The following is a 15,482-nucleotide window of genomic DNA, read 5'->3' on the forward strand; positions in this document are numbered from 1 at the left end:
TCATAGCACTGATGTATCACTAGACAATATTTCTGGCATAGGTTGCTTCTTTAGAAATGTGTTGGTCAGGGGGAATTACTTTCAACACATCGTCATTATTAACATTCCACAACTACATAATCCAGGCCCTTGTAACTGACCTGTTACCTTTTATCAAATGTATCAACATCTTGATAAAACACTGATGTTTCACAAGCAATGTCCCTTATTGTATGCTTCAAATAAACTGGGATACTTTTACAACATGAAAAGAGTCATTCATAAAGGATGTAATAGTCTTTTGACATTTAGTAAATGTAACAGTCATACTAATCATAAGGATCCAATCAAAAGTGGAATGTTCATTGCTATAAAGGTTCACGTCTCAGAGATCTGTTAAACCTCCTGTGGAGAGCATACTGATTGGTACCCACACATAAAACTCCAATAATCTTGCAATTCTGTTAAAATGAAATATTGGTGTTGTTTGCAGACACCTTCATAAGAACATGATGGTGCCTCTGAGAACCTAAAATCATTTTGACACAATAGAATATGAATTATATTGTGTGGCATAGCTTCACCCACATAACAAAGCTTTTTCTAAACACATATTTAGCACAGACTCTTAGATGTATACAAAAATATATTCTCTAAGGCAAAATAGATGGTGCACTGAAAAGACTGATATCCAAAAGACTATGGGGCTGATTTACTAAAACTGCAAAGTGCAAAAACTGGTGCAGCTGTGCATGGTAGTCAATCAGCTTCTAACTTCAGCTGGTTCAATTAAAGGGATTCTAAAGTGTGGATATTTTTTTTAATAACAAACATGCTAGTCCCCTGCTCTGTGTAATGGTTTTGCACAGAGCATCCCCAATCCTATTCTTTTTGGGTCCTCCGCTGGCGGTCCTGGCTCCTCCCCCTAGCAAAGTGCCCCCAATAGCAATACTCTTGCTATGGGGGCATTCGAGCAGCCTCGCACCCAAGCCACGCTCCTATGAATGGACATTGTTCATTCACAGACAAAGCACAGCTCAGCCTCGCCCCCTGCTCTTTCCTCATTGGCTCACTAGCTGTGAGCCAATGAGGAGAGAGAGACCTGGAGGAACTGTGGCTCTCATACACATCACTGGAGTGAGAGGGGCTCAGGTGAGTATAAGGTGTGCTGAGGGGGGAGCTGCCCCCAGAGGGTTTTTTACCTTAATGCATAAAATGCATAAAGGTAAAAAACCTTCTGCCTTTAAAACCACTTTAAGCTTTGACAAAAAATGGAAACTAATTGTTTTCAATGCAGAGCTGCAGTAGATTTTGCACTCTCCAGCTTTAGAAAATAAATCCCTATGTTCTAGTTGTCCACTGACCAGATGCCCCACAGTCCAGGAAGAAGAGCAGATGGGAATTCTCTTGTGCGTGGCAAAAATTTAGATGAAATGTACCTGACTATCACTTCGTTGTTCAGCTAATTTAGTGCTAAGTATATGTCAGAACATATATATGGAGAGTTCAGCTACAAATATTTGCTTTACAATTTAATAGTTTTGTCTACTCAGCTGAAGTGGCAGTGTTGAGTGGAAACCATTATGATAAAGCTCAATAATATTAATAATTAATTACTTAAACTGGCCATAGAAGGTTCGAATCTCAGCCGATTCAGCAGGGACCGGCCAAGATTCGAACCAAGTATGGGCAGGTTGAATGTACCCAAGTTGATCAATCGATGAACTTGGGTACAACCAGCCTGTCCAGTGTTAAATGCGATTATTGCTAGCAGCTATTATAGCCACTAGCAGTAACCATGGTGTTCTCCTGGTGGGGAGTCGGGGCGGGAGGGATTCCCAAATCAACACAGTGAAGCAACATTCTTTCCTGCAAATGGTGGCTGTAGGAAAGAAAATCGCTTTACCCTGGGACTTCAGTATGGGAATCCATCAACTAGAACTCTGGACAGTTCTCATTGTCATTGGCTCACTGAATTTTGCTGGTGACAGTAGCCAAAGTCTCCTCTCTAAGTTCTTCCTTCACTCCTATAGAAAAAGGGGGTGATGCACAAGTATTGGACCTAGCACGTAAAGGCAGAAAATCTAGCTTGCAGATCTTGTTTCTGAAAGCATGCAGGCTATCAGCATGAGTTTTATCACAATCCATTCAATCCAACAGTTGTGGACAATCAGTATTAACCGTTAATAGTAGATGGATGTTTAAATAAGAAAGCATGTTATTGCTATACTCGTGTTAAACATATTACAACAATTAGCAAAATACATATTGGTAATCTTGGCATTGCATAAGATAGCAATGTAGACTGAAAGCAATAGGGCAAAAATATTTTCACTTCTATTTGGTCCAACGATATCAATATACATGTCAGTTAACAACTCCTGCAACATACAACGTTTACATGTAAATAAAGTGCAAGTGGCATAAAATGAAGAATAGTGCAAATACCTAATGCTTCTGACTGTGACACAGTATGTTCTGGAGGCTGATAAACAGTATTGTCGCGCTGTTGGCGGGTTTGTATTCTCAAATCTATTATGTTTTCAAACTGATGCGCTATTATCTCTGGACAACTTTCACACCAGGAGGTGATCCCTGGCAGCGTAATTTTCAAAATGAAAAGCTTACAAACAAGATAAATTTCATTGCTATGTTACCTGAATTAATATCACCTGACAGTCATTTCAACAAATGCAAAGCTCTGGAAAAAAGCTATTTCAAGACCACAGCTCTCTGCTGTAAACAGCTATAATAAACGCCAATCTGCATATTTCCATATTTAATCAGATTCCTGTATATGAGACGTAATAGGAATAAAATCAAAAGGCAACAGTTCTGGTAGAAATGGGTTGTTGCAAAGTATGACATACAGGGGCAGAGAACCATTCTGTTTTGTGCAGCTCAAAAAGAAATCGTAAGAGGTAACCAGAACGAAAACTATCTAATAGGAAAATCATCACATTAAACTGGATTCTTTTAAAACAGCTGATACTTATTTTATAGCCTTGCACATACATTCTCATCCATAGATGATAAAATTAGGTAGCATTACTGAAGAATGTGTGTCAGCATGGACTGATGGGCCAAATAAAAAAGTTCCTTTTTGCAATGTACTTCCTCTGTCCTCTGAGATGAACCAATGAATAATGACCCCTGCTTTTTTTACTAGTAATTTTCTTGCTTTATAGCATTGGAAGAAATCCTTACGTTAGCCCCTTTCTCCTTCAAACCAGTGAAACTTAAAAATAATATTCTGATACTTTTTGGATGACTGACTTTTTGGAAGCCTGTAATTGCTGTGGCTGGCTCTTCCATGTATGCATTTGCATAGGATCAAAATAACATAGAGACACATACCCATCCCCATAGTCGCCATCATGGCAAGGTGGTGGAAACACAGCCATCTCTATAAGGTTGTCATGCCCATTTTCAAGAACTGGGTGATTTGCTAATTTTCTATAAGAAAAACATTAATAGCATTACAATGGGACAAACAAAAGCTAATTCAAAATAAATGATGCCACAAATGCTGTTAGGATAAATGTGGCTGTAGTAATAAACTCTATTACTGCAGAAAGGCTACGTAGCCAAAAAAATGATCCTTTTAGACAAGAAGTTGAACACAATAAGATGCAGCTATCACAAAACATGGTTTTATGAAGAGAAATAAGGGAAATGTTATGGACTGTCTGAATGTAAAATGTTCTTCCAGCAAAAGCCAATTTTTAAAATCTATTGTGTATTTAACTCCTTCCTGCCTGCCTTACACACAGGGGTGGACTGACAACTCATGGGGTCCCCAGGCAATAGGGGATCATGGGGCCCCTGTGTCCTTGCCCAAACTCAAAAAAGCCTATGAAAAAGGGGCATCTCATGGGGCCCCCTACTGACCCCGGGCCCTCGGGCAGTGCCCGAGTTTCTAAATGGTCAGTCCGCCCCTGCTTACACATATATGCAGCCTCTCATTCAGTGAGCCGTAATACTGAGAGGCCACATATATGCGCACCTAAACTCTCCCAGAACAGTTACTGGCGACTAACTGAAAGCTCCCGATTGCTACTTGCAATCGGGAGCTTTCCAATCATCTGACCACAGTGACAGCCAATCACGGTGGTCACATGGTCACAAACCCCAGGCATATGAAACCCAGGAGGCACAGACGCCAAGGGGTTAAAGTTTATTATGGTAAAAATTTAAATCATATATTAATTTCCAAATATTTCATATATTTCTAGCTTACTCCTATTATGCTGAACTATCTTGAAGTTTGTAAACTTACTTTGTGAAGGTCCCCATATATTTACTTATTTGAATTCTGTGACACATAGTCACTATACCTGTTGATAGGAACTGTTGTGTCACACATTTCACAGAGCCTGCCTTTTGAACTACAGAGGTGCTGAGTGGAGGAGTTTCAGGAGGCGGAGTCAGTACAGGAAGCAAATTACCATGGGATATGTGGTCCTTAAAAATGGAAAGTAAAACAGAGGATAAGCTTCAAAGCATGCTGGGAATCCAGGATCTTGTGGAAATGGTTGGCCAGCAGACGGGCAGCACTCACAATATGAAAAGAGATTTCTCAAGTAAGCTTATATTTGATTGTCAGAAATAAGTACTATTTGCTTTGTTTTCACAAAGCTTATGGTAGTGGATGTTGGGACTATAGATTTCCTTTACTTCATGACAAGCAATGATAAAATACATTTATTATGCTGATTATTATGATACTCCGTGTGAGCAATAAGAATGAATATTTCAATACCCCGCAGGTCAGCTGAATAGCTGGAGGGTGCCAGCACATATATGCTACTAAAATCCATCTTTATCTCTAATTACTAAAGATCATTTCAAATATCCCTACATATTTTTTACAGTGTCGTGAATGCAAGGGAATATATATGAAGACTGACAATCTATTGTCAGATTTGCCAATTGAAACGTGACTGTGATGTCCTTGGCTCTTTCTTCTAATACGAATACATACATTTCACTGTAACACTGAACATTGGTAGGAAAACATTTAGGGTATGCCTCCTAGAAATTATATTACATATAGAGATGCTAATTTGCATTTACATTATAATTAAGGATTTCTAATTTGAAAAAAGAAAATATAGGCACATAATGTTATATAGCCTTGGCTTACAATTATGTATCAGTTATGATCTCTTTATAGTGCATTGATAATCATTTACTTATAATTAAAAAAACATTTGGGTTAATAATAATAAAGGTGTTTAGTAAAGCACCCAAAAAAGCTTTTTTCATCTATTAAAAAAGTGTGACAAAACAAGCACTAACTATAGCTATTAGACTGTATAACAGCCACCTGAACAGGTTATTTTTTTGGGCAAGATTGGACAATGATCTAATGTGTACATAACCTCAAACAAGTGTTCTTCAGGAACAAAGCTGTCAAGCAGGTTAGACCCCTTGCCCAACTGCTACTGCTTTTCCTGTTGTCAGGATTCTCTGCACATGACTCCCCCTCCCTCATCTATTTCCATCAGCATGAACAAGAACCCAACTACCATGCCCTTGTTTGGAGAAAGGCACTATGACTAATGTCTATGTCAAGCTTTAGGATGAACTGGTTTCAATGGGCAAATGAGCATTTCAAGTCTGATAAAACACATTAAAAAAACAGCATCACATATTTAATTTTAATTACCATGTATCATAATTTTATTCATAAAATAGTAAAGTTTATAATAAAAACGTTTGAGTTTCGTTATGGTGTTCCAAATTTATCACAATCTAGATAGAAACTGGCAACTCTGATATGCCACTTAACAAATAAGTGATTAGGGGGCAATATATTTAAGTTATAATCCAATTCACATTTTATCTATTCTTTAATGATAGTGTAAAAGAAAACATATAAAAGCCAATAATGTATAAAAACAAGAACACAAGGATCAACCAGCAAACAGTTAAATCAATTCCATAAAAAATAAACAAAAGTATTTTACTATTGGGAAATATACAAATTTACAATATTACTTAAATAATATATTTATCATAATGTTAATATTAAGATTAATTTTAAACTGTAGGCTCATCTCCAGTCTTGATTATTTATTATTTATTTCAGGTACTTATGGAGCGCCGTCATTTTACGCAGTGCTTTAAACATATACAGTCATGGCCGAAATTGTTGGCACCCTTGATATTTTTCCTGAAAATCAAGTATTTCACACAAAAAAGGTATTGCATTAACACATGTTTTGCTATACACATGTTTATTCCCTTTGTATGTATTGGAACAAATATAAAACAGAGGCAGAAAAGCAAATATGACATAATGTCACACAAAACCCCAAAAATGGGCTGGACAAAAGTATTGGCACCCTTAACTTAATATTTGGTTGCACACCCTTTGGAAAACATAACTGAAATCAGTCGCTTCCTATAACCATCAATAAGCTTCTGACACCTCTCACCCGGAATTTTGGACCACTCTTCCTTTGCAAACAGCTCCAGGTCTCTCTTATTGGAAGGACACCTTTTCCCAACAGCAATTTTAAGATCTCTCCACAGGTGTTCAATGGGATTTAGATCTGGGCTCATTGCTGGCCACTTCAGAACTCTCCAGCGCTTCTTTGCCATCCATTTCTGAGTGCTTTTTGACGTATGTTTGGGGTCATTGTCCTGCTGGAAGACCCAGGATCTTGGACGCAAACCCAGCTTTCTGACACTGGGCCCTACAGTGCGACCCAAAATCCTTTGGTAATCCTCAGATTTCATGATGCCTTGCACACAGTCAAGGCACCCAGTGCCAGAGGCAGCAAAACAACCCCAAAACATCATTGAACCTCCACCATATTTTACCGTAGGTACTGTGTTTTGTTCTTTGTAGGCCTCATTCCGTTTTCGGTAAACAGTAGAATGATGTGCTTTACCGAAAAGCTCTATCTTGGTCTCATCTGTCCACAAGACGTTTTCCCAGAAGGCTTTTGGCTTACTCAAGTACATTTTGGCAAACTGTAGTCTTGCTTTTTTATGTCTCTGTGTCAGCAGTGGGGTCCTCCTGGGTCTCCTGCCATAGCGTTTCATTTCATTTAAATGTCGACGGATAGTTCGCGCTGACACTGATGCTCCCTGAGCCTGCAGGACAGCTTGAATGTCTTTGGAACATGTTTGGGGCTGCTTATCCACCATCCGGACTATTCTGCGTTGCAATCTTTCATCAATTTTCCTCATCCGTCCACGACCAGGGAGATTAGCTACAGTGCCATGGGTTGCAAACTTCTTGATAATGTTGCGCACTGTGGACAAAGGCAAATCTAGTTCTCTGGAGATGGACTTGTAACCTTGAGATTGTTGATATTTTGCCACAATTTTGGTTCTCAGGTCCTCAGACAGTTCTCGTCTCCTCTTTCTGTTGTCCATGCTTAGTGTGGCACAGACAGACACACAATGCAAAGGTTAAGTGAACGTCTCTCCTTTTTATCTGCTTTCAGGTGTGATTTCTATATTGCCCACACCTGTTACTTGCCCCAGGTGAGTTTACAGGAGCATCACATGCTTGTAACATTCTTATTTATCCGCAGTTGTGAAAGGGTGCCAATACTTTTGTCCAGCCCATTTTTGGAGGTTTGTGTGACATTATGTCGAATTTGCTTTCTTTCCTCCCTTTTTTTGTTTTGTCCCAATACACACAAAGGGAATAAACATGTGTATAGCAAAACATGTGTTAATGCAATACGTTTCGTGAGAAATACATGATTTCCTGGAGAAATATCAAGGGTGCCAACAATTTCGGCCATGACTGTATATATTGTACATTCACATCAGTCTCTAACCCTCAAGGGGTGTACAATCTAAGGTCCCTAACTCCCATTCATACATACACATACTAGGGACAATTTAGACAGGATCCAATTAACCTACCAGCATGTCTTTGGAATGTGGGAGGAAACCGGAGTACCCGGAGAAAACCCACGCAGGCACAGGGAGAACATGCAAACTCCAGGCAGGTGGTGCCTTGGCTGGGATTTGAACCAATGACCCTAGTACTGCCAGGCGTTGATCAACTAATCCTACTGAATGTATCTTAGACATGTATTGTACAATGTTATGTGATATGCCCTCTCATGGTGAACCATTTATAACATTATCTCCCCACCAGGCTGCCTTGCATATTTTAGAATTTTTTTTTCTTTATTTCAATTTTTGATTGCATTTTGGATGGAAAAAAAGGTGATGGAAAAAGGTTACGAAATAGAGCGCTCACTAGTGCCGTCACAAGCACCTCAAAGGCTGTCGGTACTTGTAGTCAAATTATTCACAGATCTCTGTGAATGAATGATGCAGCAGTGTGGGCAGAGCCCCAAATGACTGCGTTATTCTCAATTCTTGACAGAAAAGATCCCTGACATGCTGTCAAAATGGGGATGAAGGATCAGCAAGAGGCTGCAGCAGTGGGAACATGTTACATGTTCCACCCTAAGAAAGGGTGGAACAATATGTTCCCAAAAGGTGAACTTATCCTTTAAAGGTACTAGTATGGGAATGCACTAGCAAGTATGTATCATTCAGTGAGTTTGAATGGACATTGGTAAGTTACTTTTTCAAAATTAAACTATATATATGGCATATATATATACGATTTGTGTAAGTGAAATATCATGAATACAAAAAACAGGAAGGAAGCGGGGGACAAAAGGTGACAGTGCCAATCCAAGAATTTGTCTGTCATGAAAATAAAGATCAAAGGGAAATGATGAGCTCATGTTCAATCAAGTGTGATTTTTTATATTTTGCCCATGTCTTTGGTGCAATGTCTTCTTTTATGACTTACTTCATAAGAATAAGACATGAGTCTAGGTTTAACATTAAAACAAAAAAAATGTGCATAGCATACCACATCTGTACTGCAATGTTTTTCAAAGAGCATGACTTGTTTGGGGGATGTTCTAAGCAGCCACCTAAAACTTGCATGCTGCACTAGTCATGCAATATTGACAAGATGTCTACTTTTCTACAACTTGTCTACTTGGAATGCCAAAAAACAATGCTAAGGAGAATTCACAGAGTGCATTCCTTGGAATAACCTGTAAGTCACTGTGAAGATAGAAGATGTTGAAAAATGCCATGGAATTGATGAATCATTGAAAATAGAAAAAAAAACTGTAAATAAACATTAAAATTTACAGCAACTGAGGGACTCAAAGCCTCTGCATTTCCCAAAGCAGCCAAGTGAACAGCAAAATGGCAGTTGACATCTTACAAATTATCCAGTCAAAAGTACTAGATTGCTAGATCATGGTTAAGCCAGTCCAGAGTAACATTATTTGTAATCAGGAATATGAAGCCTGTATACATTTTCATTTTGTTAATTAAACAAATTCTGTCTAAAGTGGTTTATGACATAATACACCACAGGAAGGGTTACCACAGGTGGCCAGGAGAGATGAGAGTAATAGGGCATGTGGGTTAGATAAAGACAGCTGCAGAGTCGCATGGGGGAGAAAATAGCAAAATCAGCATACTGTGTATAACATATTTATGTATATGTATAGCCAAAACCTTTATTTTGATTTTGGATAGAGTGGGCATAGATTAAACTCCTTACCGGGTTAATTTTTTCCTCTCTATCTTGTCCTGGAGGCACAACAGGAAGTGTAAAGCCAGCCATAGACAGTTCAAATCTCAGCTGGTTCAGCAGGAACCAGCCGTGATTTGAACCATGTATGGGCAGGCTGAATGTACTCAAGTTGATTGATCGATCAACTTGGGTACAACCAGCCTGCCGGATTTTAAATGCAATCATTGCAAGCAGCTATTATAGCTGCTAGAAACAATTGCTGTCTTCTCCCAGCTGGGACATCTTCATCTGCCCTCCCTGCCGGGAGAACACAATAGGTCAGGAGGGATTCCCCTGTCAACTCTGCCTGTGTTGATGGGGGAATTGTGATTGCAGGAAAGAAAGTCACTCCGTCTATGGCCTGCCTAAGGAAATCCTCTAAAACGAAAGGAATTTTCAGTTTAGACAGTTGTTGCCTCATTGAAAATTTCCCTTAACTTCTTGTTCTCAAGACAACTCTAAACATTTGGTTTGGCAATTGTCACCATTACAAATAGAGGGGTGAATCTCCAGAGTGGGTTCACAGACAATGATAAAAACTGGACTGAGGGTTTAACCCTTCCTACCCATTACCTCATATTCAAGTATAGAGCAATTTGACCTCTGGTGTGTGGAAATAATTCTGCAATATATTTCTATGTGTTTGCCTGCATGTGAAGTATCAGCTTGACCTCCACTATATTATACTGGTCTCACTACCCTTCCTGCTACCTATCTGGGCCTACAAATCTATTGTGAGTGTCTTTATCCCACTTTCTGACTTTGTGGTGATTGCACACCAAACAATATGGAGTAAATGATGCTAAGTGTCTCCAATGTAGATTAGCTAAAACGAAGTAAAACTTCCTTGGTGTGATCTCTCTTGTGATTTCCCTCTACTGCTGCATAGTTATATAACCTTGTTTTCAATATCACAAATGGAAAAAAACAAACAAAAGGACTTCTTTTTTCACCACTAGGATACTTTGATTACATTTATCTGAATCTTTGAAATGTAGCATTGCAATGGCCCACAACCACAAGGACATGAGCTGTTAGCAGGGACATTATTCTCACACAAGGTTGAAAAAGCAGCTCTTTATTTTTAATTATATTTTTTTCATAACGCCTGTGTTTCAGTACTAATTCCAAAACAGTATTACACCAAATACCGTGACATATACGATGCACAGTGTTTAATTTGCTTTTGGATCTAATGAGTACTGAATGTTATGGAAATATCAAAAGTTGCATGTTAAACAGTTTTCTTAAATATTAATAAAAAAAACTCAAAGTGATCTTGGCAAAAAGAGTACAATTCTATTAGACTGAACACTTACTTTCAGCAATGCACAAAAATGTACAATACAGTGCCTTCATTAAAATAATGGCAAATTAATCAGTTGATGGTAACATTTAATATGAGTATAAAACAAAAAAAAACTTGCTTGTAACAACATGCTTTATATAAACAATTTGTATAAATTAGCATTCCAGATTGTATGCTTTGGAATTCAACAAAAGTCATCCAGATTCACAAGCCTGCGTATGAGGGCTGCGGTGGATTTTAAATGAAAGTAGAAAGATAACTTAGTTTACATATAGTAGGATTCACAGCATTCTATTTGAATTGGTCAGCTACTTGCACATGCAAATGAATAGTAGAACTAGCTTTACTAAAATTTACCAAACCACAGTGAACATACTAACATGCATTATCTGTCAAGTCATGGCAAGCCACAATGAACCTCAAATGTCCACAACATATGGCAATACACAATCAAAGGTTCCATGACTTCTCCTATTCTAGAGGAAAACAAGCATCATTTCCCAGCACACCAGTGAAGAATATGGTATTTAGTATTTTAGAAATACAGTATGTGTAACAAGTTACGCTAAAACATGTTGTATTCTTAGATTCTACCATCAATTAGGTTTAATAGCCCTTTGAACCTGTAAATATATGTTTTTATTGTTTTGCAGAGGGCAGCCTCCTGCCAACCCCAGCTGGGAAAGACCCATTGCTGTTTTTGAAAGTTTCTCAGGGAGTCGAGAGATTGTGATGAGCATCACGGCAATGAGGAACTGGTAGTTTTGTAGTACTAACGTAAGGGGGTACATTGCCTTTTGACCATCCATGCAAGCTGATGTCCCTTTAATGCTGAATACTCCACTTCCTGCACATCCCCCCTTCCTCTTTTTCTATCTTTACTCTTTTTTCATTTTGGGTTGAGGAAGGATTAATACTCTATTAGGATTTTAATTGTTTATGATGTTTCCTGTCGGTGGGATTCAACCCCTCATTTGGTCCTGGTGACCATTGTCCATTGTGATGGAAATATTCAACATTTATTTTTAATCTATATTGTTACACACTATTTACAGTTATTCATGGTAATGTGTTATATGTTCTTGTAGTTGTAAGCAATTGATTATACAATAAACTCTTGTAATGTTAAGATAAATAACCGTTTCCTGTGAGTTATTTGTGTACATGGCCATGTCAAGTTACATATACATAAAATAATGAAAAACAGTGTGAACTACTTTTAATATGGCACATAGTATGAACGGGTGGGAGGTGCAAGTGTGGAACATCTGATATAACTAGATTAGTGAACTATGTGAAAGAAAAAAAGAGGGTTACAGGGAGGGGTCCAAGGAGGGTAGGCTTATAGGGATTCCACAGTCATGAGCAGAGAAGAAAAGGAAGAGAGTTTTGTATTCTTGGCTAAATGTCAACTTGTACCAGTAAAACCACTTTTTTCCAGAACATGTCCCAAATTATACTGATTTCTTGTACAGTAGTTAGCCAGTAATGGAGAAGGGGTGGTAATTTTTTCCCATAGGGTTGAGATGCAATCAAGGCTGCTTCAATCAAGTGAAAAAAATAAGGATTTTTTTGCATTGTCTCCTGGAAAGAGGTGTTAGATGTAAAAGGACAACTGGGTCATTACCCAGAGGTATGCCAGTCAGCTTGTAGACAATAGATCATAAGTCAAAGCAGACAGGATTATTCCTTCACTTTTTTTTTGTCTGACAGGCATGGTTCAAGGGTCACAACTAGTCCCTACTCTATCAAAAAAAAAAAAAGTTTGAGCTTTATATTCACTTTACTGATTTGCATAGCAGGATTTCCTTTCAAATACGCCTTCCGTAATGAGCACATTTTGTTCTGTGAAATGTGCATTTGTAAATTCTAAAATTACTGAAACTTTCAGTATGTTTGTTTTTCCCATTTGGTCAGTAAACCTTACAGTAAATTAATTATAATTTGTTGGTTCCCTAGAAAATGAATGACGAGCAAATGTGTTGAGGTTTTTTTGAGTAATGGCATGTCTATTTATTGAATTCCTAGGCTGGTATATAGAGTTACACCAGAGATGGTTCTTTGGGTTCACAGTGGTCATTCTCACACATCTTGATGTTCAAACAACACTAGATCTAGCTTCGGTCACATGAGATACAGGGCTTTCCTTGGATAGAAGATTATTTTGATGTAAGGGTTGCTACTAAAACTATTAATATTAAATGTTGAGTCTGCCATCAAATGGGATTACGTTCCTCTAATTGGAGCAAGTGCCTTTCAGAGAAGAAAGCAAGGCACAAGGAACAGCATCGCTTTGTTGACACAACGACTTCAGTAAATCGAATGTACATTTTGCTGTCTGTATTTAAACTGGGAAAATCAAATGATGCTTGGTCCCCAGTCCCTTATAAATCATTAAATGTAAAGTTTGGTAACCATACAGTTAATATTTTATTAAATAGTTCAAAAGCAAATAAAGCATAAATTATGGTGTGAATTCCCGCAACACATTCAAAGCGATTCATAAATGTTTAAGTGTAAATGTGTGATTTTACTCGTGTTTTGTACAGGAAAATCCAGGCTTTCTAGTGTCAGATAAATTAACGTGTTTCTGGGCTGAAGATTCACACAACTGCTATGGGCTTGCTTTCCTAGACTTAGATGAGCTCTCCATCTTCAAAAAAAACGTCAAACACCCCTTCACTTTAAAGAAAAAAACAAACAAATCTGTGTAATGTAGCCACGTCTTCACACCTACTCACCTACTCACATATGACTGTATGCATGCCTATTTACTAAATGCCCATCACTATTGTGATTGGCTTCCAGGATTCAAAGACCTCACCTCTAGGAGCACCTAACTTGCAAAATAATCTGCCATGAAATGAATATTTTAAACTATCCATTATGCTGGATCGTTTTACTAAATACCAATAATAATAATAATAATGTCAGTAGTATACGGTAAAAAAGGAAACAATGGGATTCTTAGTCTGTATTTATCATTCCCGCAATAGTCTTCGCAACCATTATTATATTATTATAATATTTTTTTCATAATTATTAATCTAAATATGAATCTAATTTGACAGCACTTTTAGAACATTATTATTTAAAGTGTCATTAAAGGCAAAACTTTTTTGGTTTTGGAGAGTGGAGTGAAGATGGATTAGAACACCAGTTTATATGGCTGTCTGGGCCCCTGTTGGAGAGATTCACCATCTCAATGTGTCCTGTTTACTGTTATCAACATGAAAATCAAAGTAAAATTTCAAATTTTGGGTTGATACCAGAAGAGTAATAGAGGGGAAATCCTAAATGGGGGCACTAATTCTGGCGACACCCCCAGGATTCCCTCACTTTGGTGGGATTTTCTCTCACTTTTAGCTATGGGATTAGAAGTAAGTCTCCCCAATGGGACATGGACTGACAAGGGTTATAACCCTACCATACTTTACTTTAAACCCCAGCTGAGAAGTGATTAAATGTGGTGGCTGCTTTAGGTTTTTTTTTAGGCTTTTTCTACCTCTGTTTTGACTTGGTTACCTGGCCAGTAACACATGTTCTGTTTTTGAGTGTCTCCACTCTGAATGAAGGCTCAATAGAGACACATTTGGACAGCAGCATTGTCAATCTGAGGGAAGGGGAGTGTTAGATGGACTAGCAGATTTAAATACACTATTAGATTGAAGCCAGACCCCAGCTACCACTTTATAAGCAGTTACAGCAACTGTTGTGTTTTTGCTTTCTTTTGGGATAGTTTTTACATAAAACTGATTATTGTAAGCACCCATCAGTGGTAAACACTTTGTCTTAACTTTCTAACAGCTACATCTGCAGTACAGCTTGTTCTGTAGAAAAATAATTGTAAACACACACACAGGTAAAAAAAAATGTGGAAATATATAGGTGGCTCAGTTTAGCCTGTCTTGATATTTACATAATACCGTTGTAGAAATGAAGGGTCCCCTTCTTGTGTGCAGTGTGTTTTCATTCTTCTCTCAACTGCACATGACTTTACTATCCAGAAGCAAGCTGTTTATCTTGCTAGCTGGCCAAACTACCAAAGTTTCCTGAAGTCAAAACTTCAAGCAGTTAGGAGCGCCCCCTATGAGGAAGAAAAGCAGCTGCACCTTAGACAACTTCTTGTCCTGTCTCTTCACTGCGCTGGCCCCGATTATAGTATTAGGTTTATATAGTGTAGCCAGACAGGCTATAGAAATAATGCAATTGAGTTCAATGGAATAAAAAATTAAACCTCTATTACACATTTTTTTAGCTGTAACGGAATGCCAGGACTATATTTATTTTTCTGCTTATGTACTTCACCTTCATGCTTCATAAATGACAGTTTCAATTTTATGGTTTAGTGGTGATTACAGATGAGTAAAGTTTTCTCCTCTGATCTCAGCTTACCCAATCGACTGTGGTATTCAAGGGTTGTTGGATCGATGTGAGTAAATCAAGAACCGCTATCAAAAGAATATTTCCTTTATATCTTCAAAGTATCTCTTAAGTTCCAAAACTCCCATTAGTATGATTTGAAAAGGTAAACACAGAATTAAATGATTAATTTGACTGGCTGACTGAATAGATTGCAATTACACCTTTTCAGGCAGCGTGATT

The 15,482-nt window shown here is 38.0% G+C and overlaps 1 protein-coding gene across 14 annotated transcripts in view; it reads right to left on the reverse strand.

Annotated features, from left to right (window-relative positions):
* Positions 1-15,482, reverse strand: part of TENM3 (teneurin transmembrane protein 3) — a 1,391,898-nt gene that overhangs the window by 286,141 nt on the left and 1,090,275 nt on the right. For 10 of the 14 annotated variants that reach the window (XM_089669645.1, XM_089669651.1, XM_089669650.1 and 7 more), the window contains one exon: positions 3,337-3,435. The exons of the other annotated variants lie outside the window; for them this stretch is intronic. In XM_089669645.1, coding sequence (XP_089525771.1) covers positions 3,337-3,435 — 99 coding nt within the window. The remainder of the gene's footprint in view (positions 1-3,336; positions 3,436-15,482) is intronic. 14 annotated transcript variants of the gene reach the window in all.

The sequence above is a fragment of the Staurois parvus genome, unplaced genomic scaffold, assembly GCF_062004578.1.
Source record: "Staurois parvus isolate SC_StPar_1 unplaced genomic scaffold, SC_StPar_1.0 ptg000080l, whole genome shotgun sequence".
NCBI lineage: Eukaryota > Metazoa > Chordata > Amphibia > Anura > Ranidae > Staurois > Staurois parvus.